Raw genomic sequence first — 17,397 nt, 5'->3', positions numbered from 1 at the left:
CAGCCACATTCTGTACTTTACACAATGATGACCCCCTGTGGAGAACTGGGGTAACTGCATTTATTTTAAATCCACTGGAAATACTACACTATTACCAAAATAACCCCATCAGTGCAGTCAGACAAGTAATTATGGTGTATTTTCCTTTGAACATTGTGGAGACCCTGTGACTTTCCTGTGTTTTAAAATATGTGTTATGTCTGTGTGTTCTGAGGGTCTGCATGCTGGTGTGTGATTGTTATGGTGATGTTGGTGCGTTGTCTGTTATGTGTGTTTCAGCGCAGAATGGGGGCCTACCAGCTCAAGCTGATCATGTCATTCCCCACCTATGGACAGGCCATGAGGTAAAAATCCACGAAAATCCATATGATATATATGATACATGAGATGTATTTATTTGACCTTTATTCGACCAGGTGAGTCTCATTGAGATTAAACATCTATTTTGCAAGAGAGACCAGGAGATACTGTCCTGTGAGCATAGGCGATAATTGTCATTCATCTGTTGGACAATTTAGGTACACAGGTTAAATGGGTGCTATCTTACCATGGCCTTGTAAAAAAAAAAAAAAAAAACTTACCAATGACTTAGTCCCTGAAACCCCAACTTGAGCTTGAGCTTTTTCACAAGACCCTCTGTGTTGGGTTTAAATGTGAGACACTCATCTAACAAGTACTTGTAAGTTGATACCCTTTCTATTTGCTTGTGCCTCCTGTATAGTGACTGGTTAATCCGACATCTGCAGTGACCATACAGCATTTACTGCGATACGGCCTCTGCAGAAGTGAAGGCATTTGTACTTCTTGCGCTTCGTTGAGCTGTTGTCAAGGCAGTTGTCAAGGAAGTGAGTTTGTGTTTATACTGGACCTCCCACCCCCACCTACCATCAACCAATCATGTTAATGCGGAGCTATATGTAGCCCTCCGCATTGTTAGAAAATGTGGGCATGGAGATGCCGTACAGAGCTCAATTTGGCCTCTGCATGTCTCCGGAGGCTCCACAATTGCATCATGCCCTCCATACGGTGCCTCCAACTACATTTTGGATCAAGCATAAATTGGCTTTAAGAGTTTCATCTTAGATTTCGTGAAAACCATCAACTGTCTTATCAGCATTTAAGGGCGACCTGGACAATAGTAAAGGCACATTGCAGTTCATAAAATAACATTATCATATACAATACAATATGATATACAATACGATATACTATGGTATGATATGATTTTCAATGCGATATGATACTATACAACAATACAACTTTATTGTGTCAGTCACAGTAATCTTAATTTGGAGGGGGGACAAAATCACATTGTCCTGTGTTTGTTCTATCCTTGCAGGAGGGAGATGCAGAGACAGACTTCAACCTGTTCTACTTCTCTCACTTTGAGAGACACAAGGCAGAGATTGCTGTAATGAACACGATGGGAGACAGAGTGCTGGTTTCAAGCGCAGGGCACAGCAGGTGTTTAATTGTAAAGGACCACAGGAGGAGGCAGGTAGCTGGGTCCAGGAGCAGGCAGAAGGTCATACACTGGGGGTCCAAAAGGTCAACAGTACAGGCAGAGAAAAGGCTAGTAACGTCATTCGGGAGATCAGGCAATAGGTTGAGAACAGGAAATCCGTTAGGCTAAAGTACAGGCAGGGAATAGGCAAAAGGCGTCGTTAGTGAGGCAGGCCAAAACTATCATAGACGGGAGGATTACATTACAGGAAACCCAGCACTTTGAATAGAAGTGTGTCCCAAAACAAACAATACCTCACAATGATGGGGTGCAAAGAACTGAACTAAATAGTGTGTGATAATGACATGCGGGTGTGTGGACAGATGATAAGGATTCAGGTGATTGGGATCTGGAGAGTGAGCTGCGTTTAGGGGATCTATGTGTTTGAGAGTGTGAGTTGGAAGCAGACGCTACAATGGCTGCCTTTCAGCTTGACAGGTGAAAACAATCAAATATAGACCTCCCATCTGAGATGAATCTGTGTGTCAAAAGAAAGAGAAGGAAATAACTATTATTATTAAAGGCTTACCACTGATTTCCCTCTCGCTTTCTTTATCTCTGTGTTTGTGTGTGTGTCTTCTCTCTGGGTTTCTGTCGAATCCCTCCAGTGGTAGGTAGACTCATCAACGTAACCGTGGAGATCAGAGATATCACCACAAACTCTCCAGAACCTTCTTCACCTCTCCTGGTGTGTGGCGGTTGGTCCAATCAGCTTTCATAATTCAATCTAACTGGTGTGTCCAATCAGCACAGATAGCAACTAAATGTGCCTCCTTATTATGCTTGTGTGTGGATAGTGGCATGCACTATGTCCTAGTCCAACGTTTCCCAAATGGTTGGTTGGGTTGCACTGGTGGGCTACAGTTTACTTTACGTTTTGTTCTGGGTTTATGACTGGTCACAAGAAAAAGCTCCAAATGCTTTGAGATGGGTTTACGACCCCAAATGTTTGGCAACAACTGTCCTCTGTAGGCCTATTACTTGCATTTTGTCAGTTTACTGTACTATTGACCCCTTGTCAACCCCTTGTCTCTTTCAGCCGCGTCCTCAGAGCATGCGCAGACCAGCTGGCTGGTGTGTTTACAGACATATTCAATCCATCCTTATCCCAGTCTGCTGTTCCCACATGCTTCAAGAGGGCCACCATTGTTCCTGTTCCCAAGAAAGCTAAGATAACTGAGCTAAACGACTACAGCCCCGTAGCACTCACTTCCGTCATCATGAAGTGCTTTGAGAGACTAGTCAAGGACCATATCACCTCCACCGTACCTGACGCCCTAGACCCACTCCAATTTGCTTACCGCCCCAATAGGTCCACAGACGACGCAATCACAATCACACTGCACACTGCCCTAACCCATCTGGACAAGACGAATACCTATGTGAGAATGCTGTTCATCGACTACAGATCAGCATTTAACACCATAGTACCCTCCAAACTCTGCGTCTCGACCCCGCGCTGTGCAACTGGGTACTGGACTTCCTGACGGGCTGCCCCCAGGTGGTGAGGGTAGGTAACAACATTTCCACCCCGCTCATCCTCAACACTGGGTCCCCACAAGGGTGCATTCTGAGCCCTCTCCTGTACTCCCTGTTCACCCACGACTGCGTGGCCATGCACGCCTCCAACTCAATCATCAAGTTTGCAGACTACACTACAGTGGTAGGCTTGATTACCAACAACGACAAGATGGCCTACAGGGAGGAGGTGAGGGCCCTCGGAGTGTGGTGTAGGAAAATAACCTCACACTCAACGTCAACAAAACAAAGGAGATGATTGTGGACTTCAGGAAACAGCAGAGGGAGCACCCCCCTATCCACATCAACGGGACAGTAGTGGAGAGGGTAAAAGTGTTAAGTTCGTCGGCGTACACATCACAGACAAACTGAATTGGTTCACCCACACAGTTAGCGTGGTGAAGAAGCCGCAGCAGCGCATCTTCAACCTCAGGAGGCTGAAGAAATTCGGCTAGTCACCAAAAGCACTCACAAACTTTTACTGATGCACAATCGAGAGCATCCTGTCGGGCTGAATCACCGCCTGGTACGGCAACTGCTCCGCCCACAACCGTAAGGCTCTCCAGAGGGTAGTGAGGTCTGCACAACGCATCACCGGGGGCAAACTACCTGCCCTCCAGGACACCTACACCACCCGATGTCACAGGAAGGCCATAAAGATCAAGGACAACAACAGCCTGTTCATCCCGCTATCATCCAGAAGGCGAGGTCAGTACAGGTGCATCAAAGCAGGGACCAAGAGACTGAAAAACAGCTTCTATCTCAAGGCCATCAGACTGTTAAACAGTCACCACTAACATTGAGTGGCTGCTGCCATACATGTAAAAACAATAAACAGTGCCACTTAATAATGTTTACATACCCTACATTACTCATCTCATATGTATATACTGTACTCGACACCATCTACTGCATCTTGCCTATGCCGTTCTGTAACATCACTCATTTCTATATCTTTATGTACATATTGTTCATCCCTTTACACTTGTGTGTATAAAGTAGCTGTTGTGAAATTATTTGGTTAGATTACTCATTGGTTATTACTGCATTGTCGGAACTAGAAGCACAAGCATTTCTCTACACTCGCATTAACATCTGCTAACCATGTGTATGTGACAATTAACATTTGATTTGATTGGATTTGATTTTGAGCTTCGACTACTATTACTACTTCAGTAATTCCTGTATTTTTGAATCAGTAACAATTCAACACACTATCTGGATTTTTCTCTTTTTTTGGAGGGGGAAAAAAAAATATTTTTGAATCACTGAATCACTGTTTTGTCATAAGAATGACAAAACATTTCCCCACACAACCATATTAGAAATATGCCAAGGTTTAAATCCATTGATGATGTGGAACAGGTTTTGAATAGACAGAAAGCAATAAAGGATTATTTTGCTTTAATTCCTACTAAGGTAATATGGACAGACATCACTACGAGACTTTTGAGAAGTTTGGGAATGACACTTTCCTGCTGCACCAAGTCAACAGGAGGACGTGAGTACCATACCTTCCATCTATACTTTATAATGTGACACATACTGTATGTTCTGTGGCAATTTTAACATTCAAATATTGATTGTGCAAACTTAATAACAAAAAAGCTCATATGGATCGAAACCACCACAGACACAAACATTATAACATTCGTTTATGATACTTTTACTTCCCATAGTCAAGATTCAGCATGGAAGCATGTAACAATATTGCTACATTATTAAAGTGTTGGAACCCAGAGAAAATACAATCCTGAGTGTATCTTTTACTAAGATGCTCTGTTTAAGAATAAAGCAACAAAGTTGATAAAGTTACTCCCTCGCTTCATCTATTGCATAGTTACAGTTCCATGGGTATAACAGTGGCATCAAACATTAACAAGCCGCGTCGTATAACTACCTCAGAACAGATGTTAGCCACTGCTTCCATCCACCACCAACCACAGTCTAATCTTCTTTTCTAGCTGGCTTTATTTTTAATGGGCTTATTTCAATGTTTATAGTGGCTGATGAGCACCGAGACGTTTTATCTCTCCATTCTCTTCATAGTTTGAAAATGATTTGCTCGGAGATAGTCAACATGATTCATAATAACTTTTTGGCTGGCTAGAAGATGTGGTAAACAATGAAGTTAACGCACATCAGTCCAATCACTGGAGAAAAGACTTTGACTTATCTGTGGCCAATGACTTTGAGCCTTCTTAGACGGGCACTGCCAATTTAACTCTATGGCATCACCCAAGGGGCAGAAGCTGCCTGGTCATCAGTGAGCACTCCCAGTAGATGCTGCGGTGTTGTGAGTGACATCACTCTGAGCCAATCACTCGCCACCAGAGAAGATCAACAACGCCTACGCTCTGGACACTCACCTCATTCTTCTCTCTGCAGATTCTCAAAACACAATACAAAGACACGTCTACAAAAATCCCCTGCTACTATTTACAAGAACGATCTGTCAAAGACAAAGGGGACGTGGGAGGTTTACAGACAGATCTTTGAGATGAGGAAGGGAGTTTTGGTTGTGCAGGGTTGTGCTTAGAGACAGTAAATGTATTGTTGAGTATGAGAGTGATTGAGAGGTACCATTTCTCTTTAATCTCCCATACACAATCATTCCTACTGTGTAAGAACTGCCCTCCCAAGACAGTCTTATGCAGGTGGCCGTACACCGCTGACTGGACAAGACCATTCGCCACAAGCACTCTACTTCCACAGCCCACCATGCCAAACACCATTGCCAGTGTACCGAAGCCTAATAGAGGACAATAAAGTATGGATATTTTCGACCAATCCTCAAAATGTGTCTGCTTTAAGGATTCACAGAAGATATTGTGACAAGATCAATGGTGTGGGGATTCCACATCACCAAGTTCAATAACAAAACAGGCACAACTAGAACGCAAAGGGAAAGTTCCTTAGAGATTTTGGTAGATTTTGGGATTCAATCACCTCACAGTCCACAAGCCATTCTCTTTGTCCATTCCGTTTTCCAGGGGTAATCCTCACACTCGGGTCCTCAGCCAATCCGGTCTGGTACACAGGGGGGGTAGTCCGACAGTCCAGGTCGCAATGGGCAATCACACAGATTTAGCTTTTTTATCTCTCACCCTTCATACCTCTCGTCTCACTCTTCATACCTCCCTTGTCTCTCACTCTTCATACCTCCCTTGTCTCTCACTCTTCATACCTCCCTTGTCTCTCACTCTTCATACCTCCCTTGTCTCTCACTCTTCATACCTCCCTTGTCTCTCACTCTTCATACCTCCGTTGTCTCTCCCTCTCCATACCTCTCTTCTCACTCACTCTTCATACCTCTCTTGTCTCTCACTCTTCATACCCCCTTGTCTCTCACTCTTCATACCTCCCTTGTCTCTCCCTCTCCATACCTCTCTTCTCACTCACTCTTCATACCTCCCTTGTCTCTCACTCTTCATACCTCCCTTGTCTCTCACTCTTCATACCTCCCTTGTCTCTCCCTCTCCATACCTCTCTTCTCACTCACTCTTCATACCTCTCTTCTCACTCACTCACTCACTCTTCATACCTCTGTTGTCTCTCACCTCCTCTGCCCCTTTGTGCAGGCTGCTTCCCCCTTAATCCCCAAGCACTTCCTGCCTTAACGACCACAGTGTCACACCCTGACCATAGTTTGCTTTGTATGTTTCTATGTTTTGGTTGGTCAGGGTGTGAGCTGGGTGGGCATTCTATGCTACATGTCTAGTTTGTCTAGTTCTATGTTTGGCCTGATATGGTTCTCAATCAGAGGCAGGTGTTCAGTCATTGTCTCTGATTGGGAACCATATTTAGGTAGCCTGTTTGGTGTTGGGTTTTGTGGGTGATTGTCCTTGTAACTGTCTAGTGTTAGTTTGCACCAGTTTAGGCTGTTTCGGTTTTCACGGTACGTTTATTGTTTTTTTTGTATTGATTCGTGTTTACTTTGTTTTATTAAACATGAATCTCAATAGCCACGACGCATTTTGGTCCGACTCTCTTTCCCATACAGAAAACCGTTACACACAGCATTTCCTCGTTGGGGCAGGAAGTCCATATAACGCTTGGGGTTGGAGCCAGCTACCTGCAAGATCTCTCCTCAATTAACGTAAACTCACTCAGTTTTGTACATCACGCTGGTCCGTACAATTGACTTTATTTTTGCGCCCAAAAAACGTAATACTTCCAGATCAACTGTAATATCAATACCAATGTAAAGCACAATTTCTCCCCTTTCCAACAAAATCAATGACGAGACCTTCATGATGCCCATCTCTGCATAATTCAAGAAGGCAATGAGCTCCGTCGGGTCTTTTTAAGAATGGCGGGTGGGGAAGCGAAACCTATTGCGTGATAGTGAGAAGGAGAGATGTAGTGTTTTTGTCACTCGATCTGTCCAACTTATCGCCTCTAAAATGTTAAAAAAAACACTATAAAGAGCTTATATAATGTGTCATTACATACCTATTTGAAGGTTTGTGTCGAATTTGAATTGTTTTTTTTTGGGAGGTGCTAAAGTGATCTTTAGAAGTAAACGGCGGCTTTTGAGAGTCATGATAGCGTGCAGTGATGACGCAAAAAAATGACTAGGTATCTCCCCCTTACCCCCATCACTGTCCCTTTCTTGTTTTTAAACGGTGAGATAAGTGGTGTATACCTGGTGGAGAGAGGCTGTAAGACAGAATTAGTTGCTTTCTGAGTGCAGTACGTTACGCCTTGACACGTCACGATGTAACGTACAGCGTCAGAGGGGTCAGTTTTTTAAAAACTTCTTCTCCAATACTATAGAGCCATTACCATGTCAATCAACGCTTGAACAGAAACATAGTTCACACCCCAGATTTTGGGGTCAACACAGTCACTACAGTCCCATTAGTTTTCTTTGCAGCCTCGTTTGAATGTCGCAGTTGCGCACATTTGTATGGAATGGGATTAGCCTACATTACCACTCCCCTCACCCCTCCCTGCCGTCTGCCACAATATTGATATAAACTGTACAGGGCTCTGTAGCATCAAACAGATGTTAGACATTCAGATATATCCAAATAATGTTTATTTGTCCAAATCTAAAATATAAGGGCGTGTACAATATATGATGCTAACTAAAAAGGAGAACTGGTTATTCAACAAGAATGGTATATGGTAAAAGTAACATACAGTTCAATGTGTCTCGGGTGTAGTAAAAGGCAGAGAACTTGGTAGCTACGCATTGTTACTAGAGATAATGTGATTTAACCAAAGAATTTTGGTATCCAATATTGGGAGTTGCAGAATAGGTACTATTTGGTATAGCACAGCGCACGTTCGACCAACCGTAGCGCTGCCGTCTTCGTCCTCAATTGGTGGAAACAGGAGTCTCAAAATGTCTCTGTCCAGTTGCAGGGGATGCGTTTGAATTTAGAAAATGCTCCGTTATTAAAATAAAAACATTTTTGCTCCATGAAGTAATCCAACAGTGTACGCCAACATCTTATCTATTTCTAGTCTTCTCTCACCCCAAAGTGCCGCATGTCATTATGACACAGGTACACGCACACACACACACACACACACACACACACACACACACACACACACACACAGCCTATATTCAATGGAGAGAGTTCAAAGTTTCATGACTGGCTTACACACTTGCTATTCCTAACAGTCACATGTCATTTATTATCAGGTAAAGTATAAAGCATGACACACAACAACCAGTCAGATCCCATCTTACACAAACATCCTTCCCTCCTCTGTGAAGATGTCCAGCTCTCAAACAACCACCACTAACGGGGCGGTGGTCATCACCCATGTCTACCCCTATGGGTACGGGATGGGGGTCGCGGGGGTCGCGGGGGTCGCTTCTACCCCTCACTGTCTGGGACAGACGGCCTCCTCAGTGCTGGGAAGTTTCCGGGCAGGGCATCCAAAAGCGCTTGGGGTAAGAATTTTCAAATTAAAATGACAATTTTGGTTGAATGTAATGGAAGAACAGAAAAAATCTATTTCCTGCTTTGCGCTTTGTTTTTCTCTCACAGACTGTACAGATCATGATTGGTTTGATGATGCTGTTAACAGGAATTGTGATGGCTATGGCACCGTGGTTGGATAACATTGGAGTAGTCAGTGGAATATTTGTCTGGGGATCGATCATTGTGAGTGAGCTGCTCTTTCTAACAATCCTCCCTTACATTTCCTGTCTGCCTGGATGCAAAACAAAACGTCCTCATAGTTCAATCGTGTCACTTTAAAAATACATGTATTTCATTTGAAGTAATGCTTTATAAATAATGACTTGTCTTAACTAACAATTTTGTCTTAACCAATGACCTTTATCAACATATATGAATTTGGCCTCGGCCTATGCCATGTATTCCCTCATGCATTTAATTTTGTATTGACTTCTATGTGGGAGTAATTAAACTTGAATTTGAACTTTGGTCATACTGTAGAAATATGTGTGTCCCAAATGGCACACTATTCCCTATATAATGCACTATGTAGGAAATAGGGATACAGTATTCATATGGTGCACAATGTAGGGAACAGGGAGCCATTTAGGATGCCGCCTTGAATAATCTCTTTCTTGTTCCTTCTCAGTATGTAGTTGCAGGCTCTCTCACTGTTGCCGCTGACAACAAACTGGACAAATGTCTGGTCAGTATCAATATTTTTTCCCCGATAAAGTTTAGGCTTTTGATTTATAAAGTTCCACTCCATTTGAAGACATAGAATCTACTGTACGATAGACCCTCATGTTTTCGTTCATCTGTTTGTTTTCCTCACAAAACACAAGCAGTGCCACTGGCATTAACTGTGGATTGCCCGCTTAAAGAATCGTAACAACAATGATAAGGAATAACAACATACTGAATTCGGTATTGCGTTTAATTCTTCAGAAATTTCCTCCCACAACCAGCCATTTCCCTGTCCTCTTTCTGCTCTGTCCCTTAGGTGAATGGCTCCCTGGGAATGAATGTTGTCGCCTCGGTTACTGCTCTGACTGGCATCATCCTCCATTCTTTAGACAGTGCTGGGATCATGTTGTACTACTGTAACAGTACATACCAATTATGTCAACAGTACTGGGTATATACCAAATGCTTATTCATTGTTTTACTTTCATTGGTCAGGAGATATTTGTACATTTATATTGTACTGTTGAATATTTTTTATTAGGCTAATTTAAATTATGCCTACATGTGACATTAGCTAAATGAAAGCAATAGTAAGGTAGATAACTGCAGTAAAGTTTACAGGTCATTTTAGTCCACATTGAAACGTTCACAAAGTGCTCATAATTGCTCCAAAATGGCGGTGTAGCCTAGTTCACTGCTGTTTCCTGTTCTTCTCTGTCTATAGATCAGGTCCCAGGGAATATCAGGTGTTTTGGCTGTTTTCTCCTTGCTGGAGTTCATTGTGTCCATCTGTGTCTCGTCATTCGCCTGCAGAGCTGTCTGCCTGTGCTGCCATTCCACCCCTGAGGTGAGTCTATAGACTTGGATTTCTGTCCATTTTTTTTTTTTTTACAAAATGTTGTAAATCTCAAGGTTATTTACATTACCCAAGTTCTCTGATATTATGAGTTAAGTACGTATTTCACAAGTGGAATTTCATTCCAAAAGTCTCACTTTGGGGTCACTAGCCATTCCAGCCTGTGGGGCTACCGTGCATAAGAGCGCCGTTGAAAGTGTGACGTAGAGCGTCAGGCAGTGTTGCGAAAGGCTCATGTAGAAACTGAGAGCCAGACTTCTTAATCCACTGCCAATAGGACAGCTATGAGACAGGTATGTCTTGTTCCTGCTCTGTGTAGAGTATGCTGTGCTGTAATGGCTATACCTGAAGCTCCGAGAGGGTGTTCCCTAGTTCTCCGAAACGAGCTAAGTAAACTACACCATGTGGAGTGATGGCCGCCCAAAGCCAGAAAGGGCTAAGGTGGCATTCGCTGTGAACCCTATAAACCTTATCCTGTATAAAAGGGAGTTAGGATTTAGAATCCCTTTACTAGAACATGTGGGAAGACAGCACCTGTTAGGGCTAGACGTTCCGGTAGCGGAACCCCTCGACAACATCCGGTGAAATGGCAGAGCGCCAAATTCAAATGAAATTACTATAAATATTAGACTTTCATGAAATCACAAGTGCAATACATCAAATTAAAGCTTAACTTGCTGTTAATCCAACACTTTGGTCATGTGGAGAAAATCAAGATCCAGTCGAGTAGAGCTCTTCAATGAGGAAGCGAACATGGACAGTGAGTGGGAGAGTATCACTTTTATACAGGGTAAAGTTTTGAGACTTTCGGAACAAAATCTCACAGAATAAGTCATTGAAACAGATCTACATATACATGTAAGTCTTACTATACTGTAAAACATAAATATTAAACTAAGTCAAGTATGTTCTGGCAACTGTAAGAGCACTGAGCGTCCATGGCATCTCAAATAGCAGGAGGAGAACAATCAAGCTGAATGAAACTGTTACTATCATGTTTACATGAATACACTGTGTTTTTGTTTAAGCAAAGACTTGAAATGGACATGTCTGTCTTTTAGCAAGTGTCCTCCATTGGGTATCAAATACCGGTACCTCATGGCAGAATGACTCCAAGCAACGCACCTTACCCTCCTCAGAACAACTACGAGGTATGACATCTTGGCCGGTTGAATTTCAGGGTTGCCATGTGAAATAGGTGGCTCGACATGAATATATATATTTTTTAAATATAAAAATAAGATCTCACCCGTGTCCTAGTAACTGAGTTTCTTGAGTCATTTAAAACATCCACTGTGTGTCCCAAGTGGCACAATATTCCTGATATAGTGCACTCCTTTTGACCAGGGCCTATGTAGTGAATCGGGTGTCATTTGGGATGCCACGAAAGAGATTCTGCAATGATTAAATATTATGTACTACAATTTTGACTCAACCTGTAGGCTAAACCCAGTAATCAGTTTAAATTGTAGATACTGTAGCATGTATAATGTAGCTTTATTGTACACAGCAAAATCAATGGTATACGTTTAACTTTGAAAGTCTGAAAGTGTAAAATGTACACTATTTTCAGTCAACATATGAGTCCCACTGAACCATGTATATTCCCTCTCGAGCCGATACCACTAAGGGCCCTCAAGGAACGACACTGGACTTCGTGCAAACTGGAAATCACATATCCTGAGGCCATATTTATTGTAGCTGGGGACTTTAACAAAGCAAATATGAGGGAAACGCTACAGAAATTATAACAGCACATTTGAAATAACATGTTTGAAAGTGTTAGAATTTTAACTCTGTTGCAGTGTTCCCCATTTAACTCTGAACGTGTCAAATATACACTATTTTCAGAAAACATGAGTCCCACCGTAGTAGTGTTAAAATACACTGTTGCAGTGTTCCCCATTTAACTCTTAAAGTGTTCAAAGGAAATTGATTGTGGTGTTTGCATAGCTCTACCGTAGAGTAAGTAATATGCAACACGTACAGTGTAAAACATAACACTTGATTTAGAGTAAACTGGACTCAATTTCCTTATTGCTGAAGCTGTTACACTTTCTCAGATCAAGAAATTAACACCTGTAATGTTACAGTCAATTATTTTGGGGTGTTGTTTTAGCACGATATGGTGTTATGCTTAATTTTGACATTTTCCAGGGGGCCCTTTCCTTTGAGTAAAATGTATTTGTTAGTGACAGTGACATTCCTGCAGCATAGAAGGTCCCCAAGAACACACACACACACACACACACACACATACACACACTGCATTCGGAAAGTATTCCAACTCCTTCCCTTTTTCCACATTGTTACGTTAAAGCCTTATCATAAAATGGATTGCATACATTTATTTCCTCATCGATCTACACACAATACCCCATCATAACAAAGCAAAAACAGGTTTTTAGAATTGTTTTCAAATGTATTTAAAAAAAGTATTCAGATGCATCCTGTATCCATTGATAAGTCCTTGAGAGGTTTCTACAACTTGATTGGAGTCCACCTGTGGTAAATTCAATTGATTGGACATGATTTGGAAAGGCACACACCTGTCCCACAGTTGACAGTGTTTGTCAGAGCAGAAACCAAGCCATGAGGTGGAAGGAATTGTCAGTAGAGCTCCAAGACAGGATTATGTCAAGGCACAGATCTGGAGAAGGGTACCAAAAACTTCCTGCAGCATTGAAGGTCCCCATGAACACAGTGTCCTTCATCATTCTTAAATGGAAGAAGTTTGGAATCACCAAGACTCTTCCTAGAGCTGACCGCATGGCCAAACTGAGTAATCGGGGGAGAAGGGCCTTGGTTGGGGAGGTGACCAAAAACCCGATGGTCACTCTGACAGAGCTCCAGAGTTCCTCTGTGGAGATGGGAGAACTTTCCAGAAGGACAACTATCTCTGCAGCACGCCATCAACCAGGCCTTTATGGCTAGACGGAAGCCACTTCTCAGTAAAAGGCACATGACAGCCCGCTTGGAGTTTGCCAAAAGGCACCTAAAGGACTCCGACCATGAGAAACAAGATTCTCTGGTCTGATGAAACCAAGATTGAACTCTTTGGCCTGAATGCCAAGCATCACATCTGGAAGAAACCTGGCATCATCCCTACGGTGAAGCATGGTGGTGGCAGCATCATGCTGTAGGGATGTTTTTCAACTTCAGGGACTAGGAGAATAGTCAGGATCAAGGGAAAGATGAACGGAGTGAAGTACTTTGAACCCAATCGAATATCTTTGTAGAGACCTGAAAATAGCTGTGCAGCGACACTACCAATTCAACCTGACAGAGCTTGAGAGGATCTGCAGAAAAGAATGGGAGAAACTCCCCAAATACAGGTGTGCCCAGAGTTTATATAAATTATATAGTAGATATAATAGCAGAAAAAGCTATGTTAAATAATTGTGTGGATATACAGGTGCAGTTGGGTAGAAGGGAAATTAAAACATTGGGTTAGATTGCTTGCAGAGACAGTGGGATGAAAGTAGTAAGGGCAGACATTTTTATAGTAAGGAAATCTGTATGGGAGATAGTGTCATATAATGGGAACAGAAGGGAGGAGTTTATGTGGTGTAGGATGAGATTCAGGCATTCGGGATTGAATTCCTCTTTGAAATTGATAGGGAAACATGGTACTGGAATGTGTAATGGCTGTATGGTGATTATTATTTTGTGAAATGATGATGTAGAAAGTGAGAGGTTGTTTGACAGGGTCAGAGAGGTTGGACAGGAATGGGTGTTATTTTTGGGGTGGGGGGATGGGAGTAATGAGGTTTGTAGGGAATTATTTTATTAGAAATTCAAGGTTAGTTAAGAGAATATAGTGGTACTCACACTCCAGTACAGTAGGTGGTATGCACCTTTCAGTTGATTGTTTTGCACGATGTCTACTTTGATGGTTATTAGCATTTCCGAATCTGACTAATTAGAGCCGAATATATTTATAAAAGTCACCTTGGCTTTGAGAGATTTACACAGTTATCAAAATGTCACGCCATGGTAAGTCTACACGAAAAACAGACCTTATTCTAAAATCCCCTATGTGAAAAATGAATGGTGTAAAAACGATTGGAACCATTTCCCTGTTTGACCTCTAGGTTTTATGACTCATACTGTGGTAATCTATTGACAGGCACGACTCAGGCCTGTACTCTACACCAGTGTGACATAACTATCCAGAGCTGCAATAGGGCTATACCAAATAAACCATTGCCATATATGGATCTGTGCCATTCACTTTGAACTGGACTGTAGCTGCATCTGTTTTGACATCAAAGCGAGAGCTACATGTAGCCAGCCACGTGTGCACATTTGTTCATATCCTTTGCTAGTTAGTGAATTATTAGCCCAGTTATAGATACTTTGTACTGTAGTCAGCAATGGGGAAGTGAATGCTTCCTAGACGAGAACAAAACATGTGCATTTCAAGCCATCTTTGAAAAGTGAGTCTTAAAGGGGCAGTGTTGTATTTAGAGACAGTCTTGAATAAGTTAAGGAGACAATAGGCAGGGAGTATAATATTTTGTCTGATTCTCTGTAATAATGGTTTGGAGAAAAAAATAATTGTATTTTGTTAAAGTGGTTTCTTGTATCAAACAACAACAAAATGTTCAGTCACCTCCTTGTCTGAAGGACAAATGGATAAACAGGTTAATGTCAAGCTCTGCATGTTTTTTTCAAAAGTCTTATGGAATGTAGACCTACACTGAACACCACACATTGGCTGCTACTATAGCCTGAATGATAGAACAGCTATTTCCATGGTAAAATGTTACGGGATGCATTTTCTCCAATGTTTTTTTAATGTTAGGCCACTCTGGTAGGCCTACATTATGATCAAGTAGCCACACTAGCCTACTCGACCACTGTTAGAACTGTAACTTAAAGCAGGTACAGCCTCAGTGCTCACAGTAAACATGCGCCAGAAGTTGCACAGACGTTCTATGCAGCAGACCTGAAATGTGTCATTGCCGATTTGAGGGAGCATTACTGGACATTGTACTTGCAAATATAGTTCAGATGTTGTACTGGTAGTTTCATCTGACTGGTAGCTTAGCAGGTACTTTCAGGGACATGAGGGCATGAGGTCGAATTCTGGTAAAGGCACACTTTTTATTTTATTTGATGTGAAAACACACTTTCTGCAACTTTTTGTTTAAAAAATGTGTTTATTTAGTATACATTAGTATACACTTCTGTCTTAAGCATCCTAAATACCATATGTTCCGTTTTTGTTAAATGGTCAACTTGAAGGCAAAAAAATGGAAGCATGATGCGAATCTGGTTTCCAACTGATTTGTAAGCTACTAAAGCCAACCATTTACTGTTGCACCACAGAGTTTTGCTGAAAATAGTGGGGGGGGGGAAACATCTGTTAATCAAACGCTGCTATTTATTGATGAGCAGCAGACGTCACTAATGTGCATTGTGAACCGATAACGAATCTCTGAGTAAAGAACCGTTTTTCTGCACAGTTTGGTGAAAACTCCGAAGCCTTCAGAAATCCTTGATTTCCCATCACTATTAATTATTGGCATAGTATGTGGCCTAGATTTACCCTAACGCAGTGGTGTTAGGAAACTCCTGGTTTAAAGGCCACATCAGGCCTGCAAGTCGCATTATACTGATTATGTGTAATTCCAACAGTTATATTTTTTATTCACCCTCAACCTACATTCAGAATGACTGTCAGGATTAGGAAACCTGATTTAAAAAAAACACTACCTAAATAAATTAAACCAGAACAACCATTTCAGTAATGGTCCAATAAATCTAACTAACTGATTGGATTAGTTCAGAAAAATGTATGTTATTTATCTTTGTGTAGCATACGATTAATCAATCAATCAATCAATGTACTTGCAAAAACACATATGAAAATGAATCCTAAAAAAAACATCCTGCAACACTGGGGGTTATTTTACACCACCGAGTGTTAATATCACTCTTACAGAGTGATTGTCAACACTACAAATGTTACACTGAAAAAATCAACACTGGCCAATTTGCTGTGTAGTATGTCTATCATCTCAAATGGCATCCTATTCCCTATACTGCACTATATTTTTGACCAGTGCAGTATAGGGGATAGGGTGCAGGCTCTGGTCAAAAGTAGTGCACCATATAGAGGAGGGGGTGCAATTTGGGACATAACCATACTCAAGGTCATGTGATGTCCCTGTGTTGTTTTCATTACAGACTGGGAACTACCCAAATGGTCCTGTGGGAGACGGTATGGGTACAGGGTTTCAACAGAATCCCCTGCCTCCTCAATACACTGCGGTCATCCCTTGAGAATTGGGCCTCCGTGAATTCATTGTTATTTGTTTTGTTGAAATCATGTTCTTATGTAGACCTATGTTTCTGATGCAAGCCAGGCGATGGTTAGCAGCACCACATCACTGATCTGACAGTTAAATACTGTTAGTGTATTGTAATGTTATATATGATCTTTTGGCTACTATATGGTTAATATTTTAATGTTTTTTCTGTGTCTCATAATTTTCTACAGAAAAATAGTAGCCTTCATTTATCAACGAAAATCAACCACAGTGTATTATCTGTCAATGTTTGTAAATGACATGGACCTATAATGATGACATTTATTGCAAATACATATCACTGAATAAATGGGGAAAAAATGACAAAGAATCGAGTTTGGAGTCACTTTTGTCTTCTATAGGGTACAATGTAAGTAATGACAAAGTAATAAAGTAAATAAATTGATATTTTCGGAAGAGTGGTTGAAGGGTCTGAGTGTTGGATGTTTGCATTGGGCATTACATCCTTTCTGTTGTCACGCCCTGGTCTTAGTATTTTGTGTTTAATTTATTATTTTGGTCAGGCCAGGGTGTGACATGGGTTAATTATGTGGTGTGTTTTTGTCTTGGGGTTTTTGTAGGTATTGGGAT

The 17,397-nt window shown here is 41.7% G+C and overlaps 1 protein-coding gene across 2 annotated transcripts; it reads left to right on the top strand.

Annotated features, from left to right (window-relative positions):
• Positions 1 to 8,697: 8,697 nt before the first annotated feature.
• On the top strand, positions 8,698 to 17,137 carry LOC110538005 (membrane-spanning 4-domains subfamily A member 4A). 2 transcript variants are annotated; one of them, XM_021624520.2, is made up of 7 exons: positions 8,705 to 8,936; positions 9,034 to 9,150; positions 9,596 to 9,652; positions 9,950 to 10,084; positions 10,358 to 10,480; positions 11,551 to 11,640; positions 16,685 to 17,137. In XM_021624520.2, the coding sequence occupies exons 1-7, from the start codon at positions 8,757 to 8,759 to the stop codon at positions 16,778 to 16,780; spliced, it is 798 nt and encodes a 265-aa protein (XP_021480195.2). In that variant the 5' UTR covers positions 8,705 to 8,756; the 3' UTR covers positions 16,781 to 17,137. The 2 variants fall into 2 exon arrangements, with proteins under 2 accessions (XP_021480198.2, XP_021480195.2); XM_021624523.2 differs by lacking the exon at positions 11,551 to 11,640 and having other exon boundaries at positions 8,698 to 8,936.
• The last annotated feature ends 260 nt before the right edge of the window (positions 17,138 to 17,397 follow it).

This window comes from Oncorhynchus mykiss, chromosome 12 (genome assembly GCF_013265735.2).
Source record: "Oncorhynchus mykiss isolate Arlee chromosome 12, USDA_OmykA_1.1, whole genome shotgun sequence".
NCBI classification, from domain to species: domain Eukaryota; kingdom Metazoa; phylum Chordata; class Actinopteri; order Salmoniformes; family Salmonidae; genus Oncorhynchus; species Oncorhynchus mykiss.
Note: the sequence above shows the minus strand (reverse complement) of the source record. Positions and strands in the feature narration are given on the sequence as shown.

What these genes read in the sequence shown, in the direction of transcription:
- LOC110538005 (XM_021624520.2), top strand. Translation starts at nt 8,757, where the DNA reads ATGTCCAGCTCTCAAACAACCACCACTAACGGGGCGGTGGTCATCACC. An exon ending in GGCATCCAAAAGCGCTTGGG is followed by an intron (nt 8,937 to 9,033) that starts GTAAGAATTTTC and finishes TTTCTCTCACAG; the next exon opens with ACTGTACAGATCATGATTGG. An exon ending in AATTATGTCAACAGTACTGG is followed by an intron (nt 10,085 to 10,357) that starts GTATATACCAAA and finishes CTCTGTCTATAG; the next exon opens with ATCAGGTCCCAGGGAATATC.